The sequence below is a fragment of the Neoarius graeffei genome, chromosome 6 (assembly GCF_027579695.1).
Source record: "Neoarius graeffei isolate fNeoGra1 chromosome 6, fNeoGra1.pri, whole genome shotgun sequence".
Taxonomy (NCBI): Eukaryota; Metazoa; Chordata; class Actinopteri; order Siluriformes; family Ariidae; genus Neoarius; species Neoarius graeffei.
Window position 1 is genome coordinate 41,421,735 of NC_083574.1, and position 20,706 is coordinate 41,442,440.

General features: G+C 42.2%; 1 protein-coding gene across 1 annotated transcript in view; it reads right to left on the minus strand.

The window, feature by feature from the left end:
• Positions 1 to 496: 496 nt before the first annotated feature.
• Positions 497 to 20,706, minus strand: part of tbxas1 (thromboxane A synthase 1 (platelet)) — a 207,744-nt gene continuing 187,534 nt past the window's right edge. The window contains exons 12-15 of the mRNA XM_060923669.1: positions 13,196 to 13,284; positions 12,890 to 13,027; positions 1,304 to 1,466; positions 497 to 1,148 (exon numbers count right to left, since the gene is read on the minus strand). Coding sequence (XP_060779652.1) covers positions 1,056 to 1,148; positions 1,304 to 1,466; positions 12,890 to 13,027; positions 13,196 to 13,284 — 483 coding nt within the window. The 3' untranslated portion in view covers positions 497 to 1,055. The remainder of the gene's footprint in view (positions 1,149 to 1,303; positions 1,467 to 12,889; positions 13,028 to 13,195; positions 13,285 to 20,706) is intronic.

The window sequence follows — 20,706 nt, forward strand, 5'->3', positions numbered from 1 at the left end:
CGCTTTATGGCGGCACGGTGGTGTAGTGGTTAGCGCTGTCGCCTCACAGCAAGAAGGTCCTGGGTTCGAGCCCCGGGGCCGGCGAGGGCCTTTCTGTGTGGAGTTTGCATGTTCTCCCCGTGTCCGCGTGGGTTTCCTCCGGGTGCTCCGGTTTCCCCCACAGTCCAAAGACATGCAGGTTAGGTTAACTGGTGACTCTAAATTGACCGTAGGTGTGAATGTGAGTGTGAATGGCTGTCTGTGTCTATGTGTCAGCCCTGTGATGACCTGGCGACTTGTCCAGGGTGTACCCCGCCTTTCGCCCGTAGTCAGCTGGGATAGGCTCCAGCTTGCCTGCGACCCTGTAGAAGGATAAAGCAGCTACAGATAATGAGATGAGAGAGAGGAGTGCTTTATGAAAAACAGAGAGCAGATGTTCAAGCAAAGATAAGTTTCAAGGATTTAAGTGAAACTAGACAAAACAAGTTGCAAGCATAGCAAACATATCTTTATTATATGTAATTGGTATTTAAGGCAAAGTTGCTGTATTGACAAAATGAAAAATTACAGAACCAAAATGCAAAATGAGTTTGTGTTCCTGGATACACTAAGTTTCTGTTAGAAACTGTCACTATTGGCAACTGCTGGAACAACTACACTCCACGCATGGGGAGAGCTTGTAATACAACACCGCCTTCTGGTGATTGATATAATAATAGAAAACATGGCTATGAATTAGTATTGTTTTAAAACACAAGTTGCATGTCAGTGCAATCTACTATCTTCTGAAGTGAATTTCACATTAAACACTAGTCTGATGAGTCCCACCTTTTGTTTCTCCTGCTATTCTTTGGTATTGATCCCAATATGAGAACATTTTCTCCTTCTGTGTAGATTTACACTGAGGAAAGCAATTTCTGATTCACAAGAAATCACATGTAAAAGAGATTCGAAACATGAGTTGATAGAATTAGGCTGAATGTTCATCAGTAATATCTTTTGTTATTGATGTACTAATCACAGCATGATAGAAGTTTTTATTTTAAAATCAGGCTCACAAAAATCACTGTCTATTTTTATGCTTCACCAAAATTCTCTCTCTTGGTTATTTTGACAAAAACTCCATTCTTGGGTCCGAGGGTGGTATGTGACTTTAATGCAAGAGGAACCTGTAAGACATAAGAACTGGAATGTTAGAGAAGATTTGACCAGGAACATACAGTAGAGAACGCCTTTAGAAATCTGACTCTGAATGGCTGGATGTAGGTTACATTTAAACACAATGCCTTTTGAATACTATAGTAACAGTGTGAAATAAACACACCTCGGTGTCTTCACATGCCTCCACACTAAATGTTTTAAAGATGTTGACCAGCGCCATCCTAATCTCCAGCTGAGCCAGTCTCATACCCACACAGCTGCGAGGCCCTGCTCCGAACGGTAGGTACACGAAAGGGTGTCGACTGGCCTTGGCTTCAGGGGTAAACCTGAGACAGGAGGGATGTATTAGCAGCGTGCAGACATTACAGCTAATTCACTGTAAAGTTCAGATTGCCAAAGCAGGTAACATATTACATAATACACCACTTTTCAGGCAAATAATCAGGTCAGATTTTACCTGCTAAAACAGAAGCAAGTGCAACAGTCAAAGTTTCCAGAAGAGCTGGAGCAGATTCTCCAAGATGCTCAACAAAACCTAACTTCTAATTTCCTTATAAAACTGCACAAATTGTACCTGAGACTAATGATGCATTTAAAAAAAAAAGCAAAGTGTCATCACATCAAATACTGACTTTGTTTATTACTGTTACTGCTCTTTATAGTACACTGCCCGGCCAAAAAAAGTTGCACGCTTGATTATGGTGTGCGTTTGCAGTGGCATCATTTCAGCAACCTTATGCAACATCAAAAAATTTATTTCTGTCCAGGGTTGTATTGACGATGGGAGGGTCGAACCACTCTGTAAAGTCGTCTCCAGGACATCCCAAAGACTTCCAATGGAGTTAAGGTAGAGACTCTGTGATGCCCAGTTCATGTGAAAATGATTCCTCGTGCTCCCTGAACCACTCTCACAATTTGAGCCCTAATTTTATACCCCGTGCCATTAAAGAACAACAAACCCAATGATGGTATAACCTGGTCATTCAGGTCGTCATCTGACTTCATTTTATTGCCCCATAATGTTGCTGAGCCTTGATCTGACCAACTGAAGCGACCCCAGATTATAACACTGCCTCCAGAGGCTTGTACAGTGGCCACTCTGCGTGATGGGTGCATCACTTCATGCGCTTCCCTTCTTACCCTGACACACCTATCACTCAGGAGTAGGGTAAACCTGGACTCATCAGACCACATGACCTTTTCCCATTGCTCCAGAGTCTAATCTTCATGCTCCCTAGCAAATTGAAGCCTTTTCTCCTGATTAGTCTCACTAACAAGCGGTTTTCTTATGGCCACACAGCGGTTTAGTCCCAATCCTGAGAGTTCTTGTCACATTGTGCATGTGGAAATGCTCTTACTGTCACTATTAAACATGGACACGAGTTCTACTGCCAGTTTTTTACAATTTGACTTCACCAAGCATTTAAGTCAGTGTTTCTCAACCACTGGGCTGAAGTGCCATCTAGTGGGCCGTGAAATTTTTTTCAAGTTTGAAACCAAATACTAAATAGTTCAGGATTATCATATGCCTCTTTTCCACCAAATCAGTTCCAGGGCTGGTTCGGGGCCGGTGCTGGCGCTGGTTCACAACCCGTTCAACTCGCGAGCCAGCTGAGAACCAGTTTGCTTTTCCATAGCTCGCGGTGCTAAGGGGAGCCACGTCATTACGTCGCTGTATACGTCAGTTACGTCGCTACGTTTGCATAAACCTTGGCGCGAATATTGAAGCAAAAACAACACGGAAGAAGCAGCAGCAACAACAACAACAATAATAATAATAATGGATGACTTCGTGTTTGTACAGCTGCTGCTTCTCGTCGCTTAAAAATGGCGATCTTTCGCGGTCTTGTTATTGTTGTTGGTCTTAACAACTCCGCCCCCCCGCTGACGTAAGCGGTTCTTTCCTCTGGCCCAGCAGGTGGGGTTTACATTAGACCGTATCAGCGGATCATCAGATTAACGTTTTTAAAACGATTAGTGTGCACACAGCAACGCCAATACACGATTCGCGTGCACACAGCAACACCAATACACGGATACGCTCGGCTCCGCAGGCATCCTGCGCTCCAAATCACTCCGCTCTGAACAGTGAGTGCCCTCTGGAGGGTGCGCACTCCGGCCCTGCGCAGCTCACAGAGCGCGCGAGTGAAGTGCACAAGCAGTGATTCGGGACTAAGCCGCTGTGTGTGCGATCTCAGTGCATATAGGGCATGCACGTCACTTACCACTTGCAAGTGGAAGGATAGCAAGCCTAAAGACAATCATAACTACACAATGGGCAGTATTTGCATCAGTATTTGCAGTATTTTCATACTTTTATACTCTTTAATGAAAGGTGATACAAGGCGGAAGTCCGTGCCGTTTTTCAGCAGTCATGACCAACGCCAGCGAATCAGGAAGGTGGATGTCACAGTGACGTTGTCCAATGACGACGCCAGCTAGAGCTCAGCACAGCGTATCCGCGTATTCTCAATGTTTACACAGCACCGGACCAGACACGATCTGGATTGAATACGTGGACCCTGGCGGATTCCCGTTTCCCGGCGTTTCCAGGCGTTTTAATGTAAACGGACAGTGCATCCGCGAAGAAAACGAGACAGATACGGTCTAATGTAAACTTGGCCTTAGAGTTGGTGCTAGCCTGGAACCGGTTTTTCTTGCCCCAGAGCCAGTTCTTTGTCAGTGGAAACAGAAAACCCGGTTCCAAACTAAGCACTGGCCCCGAACCAGCCCTGGAACTGCTTTGGTAGAAAAGGGGCAACGGTGTCCCAAATCCGGTAGCTGGTTTGCCATACACTTTTCAAGTGGAACAAATACATTTGTGGGTAAATTAAGAAGAACAAGCCTTTTATTTTGTCACATTTAACACGTGTGCGCGCAGAGACAGAGAGAGCGAGTGAGCAGGGGGCTGGATAAATAAATACATTTGTGGGTAAATTATATGGATCTGTGATACTTGCTGGAAGATTGAGAATCGAACGACTGTGGTTTGTTTACACCTGATACTATAAAACTTGTGGTAACCTTCTCAAAGACATGTACATAAAGCCCAGAAACTCCTATTTACCCGGGCAAAAACGATACAGGATTAATCTTGTAGTGTCCTGATCCCCAGATCTTTAACCCAGCCACATATAAAAAGTTGTTCTCCTCCATGCTCTTCCAGGTTTTCATCTGTTTGTCCGTGTAGAACAATGTCTGCAATGCCAGGTAGTCTGAGATGTCAGGGAACTCAACGGATGGATCATTTTCCAACTCATAATAAATGAATTAATAACTTTATTTAAACATGATAAATTGATCAGCAGAGCTGGTGGGGTCGTGTACGTACAGATATAAATCATTCATTACAAAAGACTACAAATATACACAATCTTTAAAACAAACTTAAAATCTGTTGATTATTTGTGAATTATATTCGCATTAAGTTAATTAATAGTATGCATAACTATTGTATTTGTCTCAAAATTTATTCTACTAAAGTCAAATTTAGCTAAATTTTTCTTTCACAGGAAAAATCCTTCATTGTTAGTGTGTAAGGATCTAATCCCATTGAGTGGTTTCTATATTCACTTCTTTTGAGTGGACTTCTTGGTTTTAACAACTTGCTTGTTTGCTGAACACAAACATGGCAATAAGTTCTTGTGTTAATGGACCAGACTCCACTTTTGGATCATTAATCCCTTTTGACTGAGAATGCCGTGCATGCATGGTTTTATGTTGGCTTCTGGCACATCCATACAGTTTTAAATACGATATCTACAATTAAAAATGGTTTGGTTTTATTGTATTTTTTAAATTCCTGGGCTCCCATCTGTAACAGGGAGTGATGTCACATCCCATTAATACACTTTACAATAGATTATTAGATTCTAATAGAATAGATGAGCCAAAATAATTGGGGATCTTTTTCAAAGGACCCAACTCGTTACAAGTATGAATAGGTGGGCCTCAAAGCAGAAATGGTTGAGAACCCCTGATTTAAGTGATCTCAAATCACAGTCAAAATTTCTTCCTTGAAGTTGACAATTCTTCACCCAATTCCAGCCATTTCATAAATCTCCTTAGTTTTTTTTTTTTGCTTGATGCAGATCAATAATTTGACCCTTCTGAAACCCAGTAACATCTTTTCCATGACCACGGGATACATCTTCCCACATGATTTTTTTAAGAAATGAGAAATTACTCACTGCATCAGTTAGGGTTAAAAGAATTGTTGCCAGGTGAAACACATTAATTACTGCAGTAATTATCCAATCAAAAGCTCTTGAGTGTTTGCTTATTTAAATTCAAACAGTGACTTTGTTTGAACATAGAAGACTTTTTTTTTTAAATCATTTATTATTAGTGATTATTTTGAAGACATCTCCCCTTTACAGCATTTCCTAGCAAGTGCCACTTTGTGCCCTCCCCAGTGATTCTCTAGCCATCCATCATCTATACCGCTTACCTGTCAGGGTCGCCGGGAAACTCAAGCCAACCCCACCTGACTTTGGGTAAGAGGTGGGGTACACCCTAGGAAGGTTGGCGCTCTATCTCAGGGCTAACACAGAGACAAACAGCCATACACATTCACAGCCATGAGCAATTTAGAGTAGCCAGTTGACCTAATCTACATGACTTTGGACGGTGGGAGGAAACCCACACTGGCATGAGGAGAATATGCAAACTCCACACAGAAAGGCTCGAGCCAACCGTGAGGTTCGAACCCAAAACCTTATTACTGTGAGGTGACAGTGCTAACCACTGCACTACCTGCACGTGTCCAGAAAAGTCCAACTAAGTAGGTATATGAAATTAACAGACACATAGCAGTTCAGATGCTGCAGCTGGTCTCTCCCTTCCAAGTCTGTCAGTCACTTCATTCCCAAGTGTATCCATGTCTTCTACGGTATAGTAGAATAACATTTTAAAAACTAATTTCTGGTGGAAAAAATGTGCAGATATCAGCACAAGGAAAAGTAACTGATCAAATTAGACAGTGTAGATGGAAAGACAGGTTAGATGAGAAAAGTGACATGGAAGAAAAAGCTGTTTTGTTATTGAAACATATGATGTGTGGTGCTCAAAACTGCGATAATCATCTGATGAAATGACCACCTTCCATTGCTCCAGGGTCCAGTTTCAATACTAACGTGGACAGACGTTAGTATGGGCGCTCTACTGGTCTTGGGCTACACAGTTCCATACATAGCACAGCACAGCACATTTCTCCCGTAACCATCACTAAATTCTCTGTGACATGGACCACTTTAGTCCTTCTGTCACTTCAGACCAGATAGGATGGCCTTTGTTGCCCTCAGGCATTGATGAGCTTTGGGGGTCCAACATCCTGTCACTGGTTCATGGGTTTTTTTCCCTCTGCAAATACCACCGTCAGTAGATACTCATGACTGTTGCCTGGGAGCATCCCACAAGCTTTGCCATTACGGAGATGCCCTGACCCAGTGGTCTGCCACAATGATTTGGCCAAAGTCAAAGTCCAATCAAGCAGGTCTTTATTGTCAACACAGCCATATACAGTGTGCAGTACACAGTGAGAAGAAATAATGTTTCTCCTGGACCCAAGGTGCAAGATGTATGCCATGTATGACCTCCACAGTGCTGACAGGACATAAATAAAGACACTCAGGTTTTCACATCTGCCTGTTTCTCCTACATCAAGCACATTACATATAAAACCAATAAACTTCTCTCTCTCATCTCATTATCTCTAGCCGCTTTATCCTTCTACAGGGTCGCAGGCAAGCTGGAGCCTATCCCAGCTGACTACGGGCGAAAGGCGGGGTACACCCTGGACAAGTCGCCAGGTCATCACAGGGCTGACACATAGACACAGACAACCATTCACACCTACGGTCAAATTAGAGTCACCAGTTAACCTAACCTGCATGTCTTTGGACTGTGGGGGAAACCGGAGCACCCGGAGGAAACCCACGCAGACACGGGGAGAACATGCAAACTCCGCACAGAAAGGCCCTCGCCGGCCACGGGGCTCGAACCCGGACCTTCTTGCTGTGAGGCGACAGCGCTAACCACTACACCACCGTGCCGCCACCAATAAACTTATACAATGAATTTAAAAAAAAAAACAAGAGTGCTCTGAGAGCACACTATCCCCTGCTGGCAACTATGCCATAACTCTGGTAAAATGTGATTAAATTGAACAAAATTGGAATATGTGTATTACCGACATATAACAATTCTTTGTTATATGTCGGTACTATGCTTATTGTATTTTCGTTAAATTCGGTCACATTTTACCAGAGTTACAGCCCTTGATTGATAAAATTATACTTTGACAATGTCATGAGAGTGTTTTCTTCTGAAATCAACTCCTCTCACAGTTTGTGGAGGAATTTCACCAAACTTGTTTCGTGCAATTCCTCCACAAGTTGTGAGAGGAGTTGATTTCAGAAGGTGAGTACCCTTCCCAGGACGGACGGATGGACATCGCCACCACATAATCCCTCTTCGAGCCTTTCGGCCAGCGGGGGATAAAAATTGTGAGGGAAGTTGATTTCAGAAAGCAAGCACACCTTGATGAAATTGCCAAAGTACAAATTTGTTAGTAATCAAGGGCATAACTGGTAAAATTTGCCCAAATTAAAGGAAATTTCAATATGTCTATAACTGTCATATAATAAAGCCTTTTGCCAAGTTTGGTGAAATTCCTCCACAAATTGTGAGAGGAGTCGATTTCAGAAGAACGTACACCCTCATGAAATTGTCAAAGTACAAGTTATTTAATCAAGGGTCAAAACTCTGCTAAAATTTTCACAAACGAAATTAAATCGCCATATACGTATTACCGTCATATAACAAGGCCTTTTGCCAAGCTTCGAGAAATTCGTCTAAAAATTGTGAGAGGAGTTGATGTCAGAAGGCGAGCACACCTTCATGAAATTGTAAAAGTACAAGGTTGTAAATCAAGGGCCACAACTCTGGTAAAATGCGACAGAATTGAACAAAATAACAATATGCGTACTACCGACATATAACAATGCCTTTTGCCAAGTTTGGTGAAATTCCTCCACAAACTGTGAGAGGAGTTGATTTCAGAAGCAAACACACTCTCGTGAAATTGTCAAAGTATAATTTTGTCAATCAAGGGCTGTAACTCTGGTAAAAATGTGATCGAATTTAACGAAAATACAATAAGCGTAGTACCGACATGTAACAAAGAATCCTTCCAAGTTTTGTGAAAGTCCTCCACAAATTGTGAGAGGAACGGATTTTAGAAGGTGAGTACCCTTTCCGGGACGGATGGACGGACATAATCCTCCTTCGGGCCTTTCGGCCAGCAGGGGATTAAAAATTCTTGCTAAATGTGTTATATAATGGACAGCTCTGGATTTAGTGCAACCCTGATTTTCATTTTCTTGCATGGTTCATGTTAAACATTTATATGCATAATTATGCCCATAATGACTATGGATTTTGTGATGAGCATCACTTTTTGAGTAAAAATAGATCCTCAGTACGCCTTCTCTCCGTATGTTTACCATAAGAAGTGTTCTCCGAATTGTCTAAGGACATGATGTGTTTTGTGCATAGGAGCCCAATGACCCTTCGAGCCATCTTGAGATGCCATTGAGAGAAACAGATTAACGGCGTTCTGTAGCGAGTGGGGACTGGTTGGACAGCAGGAGCCTAAGGTCATAAGCTGGTATAAAAAGACTGGCTCTTTTGAGAATACGAAAATGGGGTAAGGGCTCTGAGCTGAGGGACAATGGAGCAGTAGGCTGAATAATGATGAAAACAGAAAGTATATCAAATATATCCATACATCAAATATATAGTTTTAAGCTATTACCTCTGCCAACTTTGTTGGAGGAGATTATGTTTTCGCCTCCGTTTGTTTGCCTGTTCCCAACATAACTCAGAAAGTAGTGAATGAATTTTGATGAAATTCTGAGGAAAGGTGGACCATGGGCTAAGGAATAAATGATCAGATTTTGATGCAAATCTGGATATGTATGTGGAGCCAGGATTTTTTTTTTTTTTGCTATTCCCAAAGTAACTCAAAAAGTAGTGAACGGATTTTGATGAAATTTGGTGTACAGCTTTAGTATTAGACTAGGTTCAAGTGATTTGATCTTGATGTTGATCCAGATCAGGATCTGGATCAATTTTTTGTTATCAAAATAACTCAAAAAGTAGTGGATGAATTTTGATGAAATTCAGTATGTAGCTTTGTCCTAGCCCAGCTTAGAACTGATTAACTTCTGGAAGTGATCCATATCTTCTTGGGGATCCTGGATCCAGAAAACTTTAATAGGGTAAGTATTAGTCAGATTTCACTATAGAGGGATTTCACTGATGTCACCCGAAACCGGAAGTAAACAGACCCTGCGCCATTTTGGAAGACCAACAAACTCGTGATTAGGGGGAAATAACGGCAGCGGTATGTGAACCCACGAGAATAAAGTGGAGTGGCAAACGACTTAAACAAACAAATCTGAGCTGTTTTCTTTATGATTTACTGGCCCAACAGTAGACTTGAAAGAAACCTGTGTGAGACTTGGCAAAAAACTGTGGATATAATGGATAAGTCTGTGCATGATCTGCGGACACTTTGAGGTAAGCAAACGCAAGAAATTCAGATTTAAAACATGCTAAATTGGCCCCAAGTTGATAACTGTATGAGGAGCAAGCCTCCCAGACTTCTACAATTTAATAATAATAATAATTTAGGATGGTTTGGGGCTTGCTCTCCCTCCTATTATATAAATAAAGCATAGTTGTTGTGTAGGCATATATCATAAATACATATGTATAATTTGGATAAATTAACCTAAATTATGGATACCTTAATAGTAACAAAAAGTATTAATTTTTCAACTGAAAAGATATATTATTAAAAGATAAATATCAACAAGATTACCTTGGCCATAACTATGTGTAGGTTATTCTTAACAACAGCTGTAATATCACGACCCAAGCCACTAACAACATAATTGTAAGCCTGTAGCCCTTTGTAGGCTTTCAAGTCATCAGCAGTGTAGGCACTGGGTGTAAACAACAGATAGTTTACAATGTCTGGGTAGCAAACAGATGGCAGAATTGGTGTCCGGTCCTCCTTATGTTTCCATTCTCCCTTGCCGCAAGTCTTATCATATGGGTCAAACCCATCAATCACAGCCAGTTTCTCCACATACCGTGCCCTTTCTGCAGCTGGTAATGTACTCACATAACCAGAATTATCATCCATCGTGTCACTTTACTCTTGCTCGTACTTTGTTTTATATTGTGAGTGCATGTACTTGGTCTTCCAATATGGCGCCTAACAAAATCTCGCGGCGCGGTGACGTCATGCGGTAGCCCTCTATAGGTTGGTGAGCGGCTTTCTACTGATAATAGGGAAAAAAAATGTAAAGTTTGATGATGATCCGGATCCAAAACTCACAAACTGTTAACAGGCATATCAGGTGAAAATTCAAATTCAGTCCAGATTGCTTGAAACTGGTCTCACTGAATTCAGAATTGAATGCAGAACAACATACTTTTTATTGAATTAAAATATGTTTATCCATTCTTAAGATATTGCAAATCAAAAATTGAAAAAATGGCTTAATTTTTAGAAAACTGACACAATATTCTGTTTTTGGATCACATGGTCCAAAATGGGCCTCATTAACCAATGAGAGCTAATGTTTTTTCTTAATAACTTTTTTTATTTTTCAAGATATTTATATGGAAATTGGCAGGCATGTAGATGGTTGTATACTGAATACAAAGTTTGAAAAATTTGTAAAAACAAATTATGCAAACTAGTATGTAATTATTCTTATGTTAATTAGGTAAAAAGTTAAATCGGTGCACTCAATAAAAAAGTAATAAAATATTTCTAATGCACTCGTTGTGCTCTGTAGGCCTTTGTATTTCTTAAAAGTAGGGCCTACTAGTGTTTATATTAAAGAATATAAATGATAATAGTCACAGCTTTCAAGGAAAACCTTGAAAAAACTGTGATCCACATTCAATAAACAATTCCAGTTAACTGAATTGAAATTGACACTCGCGTTTCTGACTTCCTTTTTTTTTTTTTTAAATATCATTCCAACCACTAAGATCTCAATATTGTTCATCAAAACAACTACAATTATATTCTAAAATAGTTATTTATTTACAGTACATGAATCGGTTTGATTTGAAAAAAAAAAAGTAGGTAAAGCTACAAAAACTCACTTCAAAGTCCCCTGTGAATCATAACATCAAAACTAGCTGATGGAAAATTTTGCTGAATACTTCATCAGAAACAGTGAGAGCGAGAGAACATCCCTATGAAAGTTATCTAATTGATATTCACGAGTAATCCAGTCAGAAACCGATCAGAAGAGAGAGAGAGAGAGAGAGAGAGAGAGAGAGCCTGACCGCTTTACCGTGACTCAAAAAACGCCAGCAGTTTCCCGACATCCCATGAGCAGAGAGTGAACTCTGTTGTACCAACTTCAACCTGCCGCTACTCCCAAGGTACTGAACAGATCTTAACGAGGTAAATGTCTTTGGAAAGCAGAGATAAGTTTTTTAATGAGAGTATTCAAGATAGAAAATATTCAGGAGTTAAGCAATGACAGGTTTGGAAACTTAGATGAGCGTCTGCATGCAGAATTTTCATAGCACGGGCAGCAAGCGTCTGATATGCCTACTGTTAATACATGTAAATATTGGTCCATGTACTGTATAACTGAACCCCTATATAATCAGTATGAAACTGTATACTCAGTGGGCATATAGATATATGGATCCACATCCCAGATTAGTAAACATCTGAACAGTTGAATATGTGGCTTGGTGGAGGTATGCATGCTACCGAGTGCCCTTCTAGTTTTAAAGATTTTTAAAAAATTTAAACTAGTTTGGGGGCACATACAACACAGGGTACATTCCTGCCTCATGCCCAGTGTACCCAGCCGAGGCTCAGGATCCACCACAACCCTGACAAGGGCTATGTCATGTCTGTGGAAGTGTGTACATCACCACTGACATCCATCCATCTATTTTGGCATATCACTACAGCGACGTGGCCGCTCTGACAGCTTCAGCCATCAAAGTCTCTAGGGTGCATTACAGTAGTGGTCTCCCGTTGCCTTCTACTGGATTATTATAGAGGTTTTCTCCTCTCAACCATTCACACACACACGCATTCACACCTATGGAGAATTTAGAGCCACCAATTAGCCTAACCTGCATGTCTTTGGACTGTACCCGGAGGAAACCCACGCAGACATGGGGAGAACATGCAAACTCCACACAGAAAGGCCCCTGTTGATCGCTGGGCTCGAACCCAGAACCTTCTTGTGACAGTGCTAACCACTACACCACCGTGCCACCCACCCCGACATCAAAAAAAAAAAGTCAAAGTCCTTCCCACGCCTTACAGTACCTGGTATTCCTAGGCAGTCTCCCACTCAAGTACTAACCAGGCCCAACCTGTATGTGGCGCATCGGGCGGCGCCGATCTCCGTTTCCATAGCCCTCGGTCTCTCGCCTATTACATAGCTAGGGTTACAGTGGGGGGCTAGTCCTCTGGTAACCACGAGAGTTTAACTCCCCATGCACATCTGTATTGCAGCGTGCCTTGCCAGATGGCGGTAGGTACCATTTTTATGATGGTCTTTGGTATGACCCGACCGTGAATAGAACTCACGATCTCCCGATCGAGAGGCGGACACGCTACCACTAGGCCACTAGTCGGTCACCCACCCCTGACATACAGTATGTAAATGAGTTAAAGACCCCGTACCTTTCAGGTATGAATTTCTCTGGCTCGTGCCAATGCTCTGGGTCATAATGCAGGGAGCCTGCTGCGATCTCCAGTGTAGCTCCTTTAGGCAGTGACTGATTATTCACCACACAGTCACGCTCAACTATGCGCATAAATCTGCAATGCAACAAAAGAGTGAAACCAAAAGCACACAAAAGTAAAATTACTGTGAAAACATTTTTAATGTCAATCTATAAATTTCATATGTTTTTGTAGGAAAAAAAAACCCTGCGAAGTAGAGACTTCTGTGAGTGGGTAAATGAGCTTGTGATGTAGTCGTCATACCTAAACGCAGGTGGATACATCCTCAAGGCCTCACACACCACCATGTCTAAATATCTCAGCTCCTGAACATTAGTGTAATCTACTGAGTCCTACAAGAAACAGTGGAAACACAAAATTCATCAGAAATGGCACTGGGTGAAAGAAAATGCATGCATTTGCATTCTAATAGGAGGCTTTTTCCTTTGTTATTTATAGTGTAGTAGTAACAGATATCCAGCAGGGGGAAACCGTGCACCACAATTCAAAGCCCATTTGAAAATAAAGGTAATTTAATGTAAATATCCCATTGACATGAACTCTATCAGTTCACCAAATAATAATTGTTTTAATAATCAAATCTTAATATTTAAATACTGATCCGTTTTATACCTGTGGGCCCATGTTTGCATATCCATTTGACAAGTTGTTTATTCTGTTTTAGTGCCCTTTATACATACATGTAGCACTACAGAGAGAAGTAAGAACGTTCAGTGATGCCAAGGTTTAGCAAATACGGGGTCATGGACTGTTTATGAATGCCTCCAGCCTCCTCTTTCCCCCCGTCACTGCCTGTCAGACAGTGTGTGGCTGTAATAAATGGCCCGGCTGACTGAAATCACTCTGCTTTCTCACTGAAAGCAGAACCCCAGAAGACCAGGCAGGGTGAGGGAGGCTGCCATGCTATGCGCACACACACACACACACACACACACGCTCTACAGACGCCCTCATCGTCTGGCTGGACTGTCACTTCTTGTTGGCAGCTGCACTATTCCAGACCAGAGTGACATGTCCTTAACGAAAGGTTAGGTGGAAAGCCAGAGAGGAAGGAGACATACACTGGGACAGATCTGCCTTTCAATAAGACACACACTGAAAGGCACACTGGGAAAATATGGAGTAAAAGTTGCTCTGAGGGCAATCTCTGAGAGATCTAGTCCAATATGACTGCTGTCACTAATACAGTCACCTAAGGTGTCATCCAAAATTCATCTTTCCATCTGGTATCCAAGATGGTGTGGCCATGTCCAGACGTCACCCTGGCTGCTCTGCTTAGATCATGTTACAATTTAGTTGTTTGGCTTTTAGCTGGAGAACCGAGCATTATAGTGCCAGGCTCACAGCCTCTCACTGAGACCAAGGAGCTAGTTGTGGACTTCAACAACTCGGAAGCATAAATAGGTCTCGGTGGACATGGTGAGCAGCTTTCTTTTAAAATCTCGGTATGCACATCACCAAGGACCTGATGTGGTCCGTATATGTCCATACACAGGCCATTAGTCAGCGTCTTTACTACTTTGCTAGCTGAGGAAATTCAAGGTCTCCCCGGTAAGCTGAAAACTTTCCACACCGGCGCCACAGAAAGCATGATTTGGGAAGCGTTCCATCCAAGACCGTAAAGCCCTTTTAGAGAGTGGTGCGTTCAGCAGAGCACATCTCCAGGTCAGTCCTGCCCTCCCTGTAGGGCATCTACACCAGGCGGTGCAGGATTAAGGCAATAAAAATCATCAAGGAGTCTCCCCACCCTAGCAATGGACTGTTCAGTGTGCTGAAATCAGGCAAGCGTCTCTGTAGCTTGTTAGCCAAGACAGAGAGACTCAGGAGGAGCTTCTACCCTCAGGCTATAGGACACTTAACTCTGACATGCCCGGTAACATTCCTTACACAAGGACAACACTCATTTTCTTCAATTATTATGGTTAATTGCTAATACGAGTCCCCATGCCTTATTTCCTACACAGGGGTTTATGTTTACATCTCGTGGTTGCAGTATTCACCCTCTACTCTCTCTCTACAGCTTCAGCATTTTGCACACATCTTATTTGTATTTATATACACAACTCTTCTAGTGCTACTAATTCGCACATGTGCATACAGGCATATTATGATACTACAGCCACTTTCACTTCTGCTCTTTAATTATCATTTTCCACGATGTCTTATCTTGGTGACTGTTCTTACCCTGGATATAATACTCTTTGCACATTGCCTCTGTCACCTAGTTTCTCGAGAACGTCATCGCTTCCCCCCCCCCCAATTTGTGTCTTGTCCTATTATTAATTTATTTTCTGAAATGATTGCTTTTCTTTTTAAACTAGCACAATCTTGGAGCCAGCCAGACATTCCACTGCTTGTTGTTCCTGTATAACTAAGTACGGTATGTAACAAATACAACTCTTGAATCTTGCTACTCTCATCAAAGAAATCTCAAAGTCCTGTGAGAGAGGGGTCAATTAAGATAAGTAGGAGTTATGCAGGGTGGCACGGTAGTGCAGTGGTGAGCACTGTCGCCTCACAACAAGAAGGTCCTGGGTTCGAGCCCAGGGCCTGTGTGGAGTTTGCATGTGCTCCGGTTTCCCCCGCAGTCCAAAGACATGCAGGTTAGGTTAACTGGTGACTCTAAATTGACCGTAGGTGTGAATGTGAGTGTGAATGGTTGTCTGTGTCTATGTGTCAGCCCTGTGATGACCTGGCGACTTGTCCAGGGTGTACTCCGCCTTTCGCCCGTAGGCAGCTGGGATAGGCTCCAGCTTGCCTGCGACCCTGTAGAACAGGATAAAGCGGCTAGAGATAAAGAGATGAGATTTACTATCTCATAATTATGACTTGGTATCTCATAATAATGAAATATGAGAAAGTGTCTCATAATTATGCCTTAGTATCTCATAATAATGAGACAACTCATAATTTTGAGAAAATGTACTCATTATGAAATAGTAAGTCATTATTAGTATAGGTAATCGTATGGGGCCGAGTAAAATTAAAGATTAATTTCACGAGTGATTTCAAAGTTTTGAAAATTTCAAAACTTCGAAATCACGAGTGAAATTGATCCATAATTTTACGAGGAACCATACGATTACTTGTTTATAATATACAGGGCCAAATTCATACTTCGGAAGCCATTCAAGTTCACAACATTTGTCATTCGCGTTTTCTGGACCAATCAGGGCGCAGGACTATCTTGCACGTTTGAATCAGTTTCTAAAGCATTCCTTGTTTTCGCAAATCTCTCGCTTTTCCCTCGAGGACTTTTCGTGATTCTTGAAAAGTAACATCTTTCAGGATTGATCCCGGGTATTTCTCTTGTCTCAGATGCCGATCCAATGCTGCCTGCATTACTTTAAGAGAGTCTGCTTCGTAGTTTTCCCCATTTTCTTTCCTCACTTCTGCATAAAACTGTGTTAGCCCTGCGATGACCTGGCGACTTGTCCAGGGTGTACCCCGCCTTTTGCCCGTAGTCAGCTGGGATAGGCTCCAGCTGCCTTGCGACCCTGTAGAACAGGATAAAGCGGCTACAGATAATGGATGGATGAGTTACGCATCACTCTCTTTCTGCTTGTATAAACCCTATACAGTAGGATGATCACATTTGACCTGCAAATGTATAATATGAATAAACAAGAAGCCTTTATTTGTCACCATATACACTCAAGCACAGTGAAATTCTTCCTTGGCATTAAACCCATTTAAAGCAGTGAACACACACACACACACACACACACACATACCCAGAGCAGTGGGCAGCTATGCTACAGCACCTGGGGAGCAGTTGAGGGTTAGGTGCCTCGCTCAAAGGCACTTCAGCCATGATACCAAGGGAGGGGAAAGTGCTGTTCATTCACTCAACTCCCCTCATGCTTTTTTATTTTTTTAATTTAATTTAATTGAACCAGCGACCCTTTGGGTCCAAGGCTGCTTTGCTAACCTTCAGGCCATGGCTGCCCCCAGCAGCTTAAGAATGATGCAGCCAAGCATAAACCAGGTCGTCCAGCGTTCCTTAATTTTTTTTTCTTTCCCCCCAACAGGTAGACTTTTTACGGTAAAACCTGAGCTCGTCTGGGATTTGAACCCAGGACCTCTCGCACCCCAAGTGAGAATCATACCCTCAGACCAACAAGCCAAATAGCCCACAAAAGTAGCAAATGCATACAACATGACTGTGGGTCGGGTCAGGTTGGGTCCATCTGTCCGTCCATCCCTCCCTCCCACACACACACTATTGTTAAGCATTACAAGAACTAGATCTCATAATATACTCAATTTTAACAGCTCCAGAATTATTGGCCCCCTTTCTGTCAATCAGCAACATTTCATAAAATGAACACCACATGCCATGAATGATATTTTGAACTTAAACACACGGGGATCTGATACAGTTTCGTATCTGCACATATGACGTTTTCAGTGCTGGACAATTTCTTTGAACTATTCAGTTTTCATAATTATTGGCACCCCACAATTAACAGTTAATGCTAGGCATAAACCCTGAATGTGATGCCAGTCCTTTGCATGGCATCATGCACGAGATTCCACTGGCATGGAAACCCAGAAGGACACAGGAAGAATATGAGAAATTCCTCACAGAGAGGCTCCTGAGCTCAGGACTGAAATCAGGATCATGGAGCCGTGAGGCAGCAACACGAACAGCGGTGCCACTGCCAAGACTGAGATGATTTCAAAGAAAGAACAGGTGACAACTTTTCAGTCTTCAACTTTCCAGTTTTAGTGAATCTGTGCCTGCTGTAACCTCAGATTCCTGTTCTTGTCTGACAGGAGTGGAACCCTTCTGATATAGTAGCCTATCCCCCTGAAAGTTTGGTGTGTGGTGTATTAGGAGATGTTTTTCTGCTCACCAGGGTTGTCGAGTGGTTATTTGGGTCACCATAGTCTTTCTTGAATCAGTCTGGCCCTTCTCCTTTGACCTCTCTCATCAACAAGGCATTTCCTCTTACAGAACTGCTGTTCACTGGAAGCTAGCTAGCTATTTATTTATTGATTGCACCATTCTGTATGAACTTTAGAGACTGTTGTATGGGGAAATCCCAAGAGATCAGCTGTTTCTGAAATACTGAAAACAGCCCTGTCTGGCACCAACAACAATCACTGCGATCACATTTTCCCCCTGTTGAACATTAACTGAAGCTTGTGACTTCTATCTGCATAACTGTATACCACATGATTGGCTGATTGGATAATTGCATGAATCAGCAGCTGTACAGTTGTTCCGAATAAAGTGGCTGGTGAGCATGTATGTGTGTGTATATATACACGTGTGTGTGTGTGTGTGTATATATGCGCACTAACGTTCCCCCAGTGACAGTGGGCATGCATGCCAAGCAGACTCAACATAAAACCAAACATAAAACGGACAGAAAGACAGCTGGCTGCATTCACCGTACAGGGTAAAGCAGAAATATTTCCAGTCTAATAAGTTAGCTGGACTCCATTTGGAATTAGATCGCTGCCCAGAGTGAAGCTACAGCAGAATAACAGAAGTTTGTGAAGCGGCACTAAGCTGCTAATGGAGGACCCAGTCAGGCTGGAGGCTGCACACCACTGAACCGTAAGGTACTACAGGACCAGGGCTTGACAAAGTTGACTATTCATAGGTGTTTTTTTTTTTTTAATTTTAAATCAGTGCTTTACAGGCATATGCACTTGTCCTGTTACTGTATTTATATAAAAGGATATTGATGGATTCATGGGAACTAGCCAGGCTTGGGGGAAGTCATGGCCAACTGGTTACAGAACCAGCTTTAGGACTAAAAGGTTGCTAGTTCAAGTCCCTGAACCAGCAGGACCGGCTCAAGTGCCCTTGAGCAAGGCGCCTAACCCCCAGCTACTCCGGCAAGAGTGGTAGCGTACCTTGTATCTGATTAGCCAGAGAAAAACTGATGATGTGATTATCAGTTCGAGCAAGAACCCAGCCATAACTAACTAAGCCAGACTTGAATCCAGGACTCGGACTCGAGTCCGACTCATGCCCTAACTTTAAGGACTCGTGACTTGACTTGAACTTGGACTCCTGCATTAACTGCATTCGGACTCACAAATTGGAGACGAGGACTCAGATTTTTTTCTTTATTTTTTTGTAACGTGCCATAATAATTTGGCATAAGATATTTATACCTTAACATTAGTGCCACCAGCCTTTTCCTGAATATTCCTGAGAGAAGACATCTTTTTTTTGTGGATTTATTGTCGGCTATGGTATGGGACATACATTTTCACACTACTCAAAGCTATCAATGTGTTTTAGAGTGTGTGTGCACGTGTGTGACAGTTGTGTCATTTGTGTCGGATTCGACTCAGATCAATACTGGACTCGACTCGAAATTTTCTTTCATGAATTGGACTTGAATAGCGGGGACTCAAGACTGGACTCGGACTTGAGGTTTAGTGACTCGACCACATCACTGGAACTAGCGATTGATCTCACATTTCTGTAGACTTGCAGCTCATGAGGGTTTCCCCCGATTCCTCTCTTTGCGTAACAAATAAAGCACTGTAGGAGTCAGACCTAGAATATAAAAAGAAACCTTCAAAGCAATAAATGTTTACATAGCCTGATTTTTTTTTTTAGTGTAAGCATAGCTACAAACCATGCTTTTCAGCATCCTTACGTGATACAGTAAAACAATTTCATCAAGTACAAAAGGAGCACATTTACCCAATTCTTCTGTGTGGTCTCTTTTAAAAGCCCTAACATACAATCAGTAGGACAAAAGGCTTTACAGTGCAACACAAAACCTCAACAAAAATGTGGCGAGCTAAAATAGCTTCTGCATAGTGCCTTCATACATATTGCTAGAGGGAAAAAAGGAAAGGCTTCGCTATGTTCAAAGAGAGGCACCCTGCAAAAATAGCTCATTTTCTTTGCATATTTCTGAGCCCCTTGATATTAATAATGTCAGGCTCCTTTCAGCAAATGAAATTCATTCTGCCTGTGTGTGTATGTGAGGTATAAGCTGGGCTTAGAGCAGAGGCCCTTATCAGCAGCCTGCCTTCTCACATCTGCCTGCCTCTCTTATTTATGCCTAGCCATTCATTCACATCATGAGCCATCAGGGACAACAGACAAACATCCAATTACTCCATGATTTTTTTCCCTTTCTTTTCAGAGGTGAAACCTCATCATTCTGTGTCCGTGTGGGAGTGAGCAACCTCGGTTTTCCTGTCAGACTGGTTGACCATAGTGTATCGGACATCAAACCTTCAGTCACTATTCCATCATTAGCCTTGCATGCATATTTATCCTGCATCGCCACATTTAAATACAGACCCTTAAGTGTTACTGAAAACAGTCAGGCAGCGAGCACCAGGCTGCCAGCAGGTGCCCTTCCTGATCACCTACATGCCATAGGGTTTCCATAGAAACTGTTATTTATGGTTGTTGATGGTGATGGAGGCATATGTGCACAAACAAGACAAGCCTCAAGGGTGCTGTTAATGCACAAATGCAGTCAGTGTCAATGTGCATTGTTTTCTAACAGCACAGAAAGCAGTCAGGCTTTCTCTCTTTCTGAATGAAAAAAAAAAGGACTCAAGAGAAAGTCAGTGCAGCCATACGAGACATGTGCGCCATCGCTGATGAACTGACCATGCAACCAGCAGCTCCTTTTCAATAAGTGTAAGGAGAGAGAAGAAATAATTACTATAATGCAGTTAGATTGTAAAATAAGTCATGATCTTTCACTTCAGAATAATGAGAGACTCGAGAAATATATCAGTCACGTCGAGGTCAGACA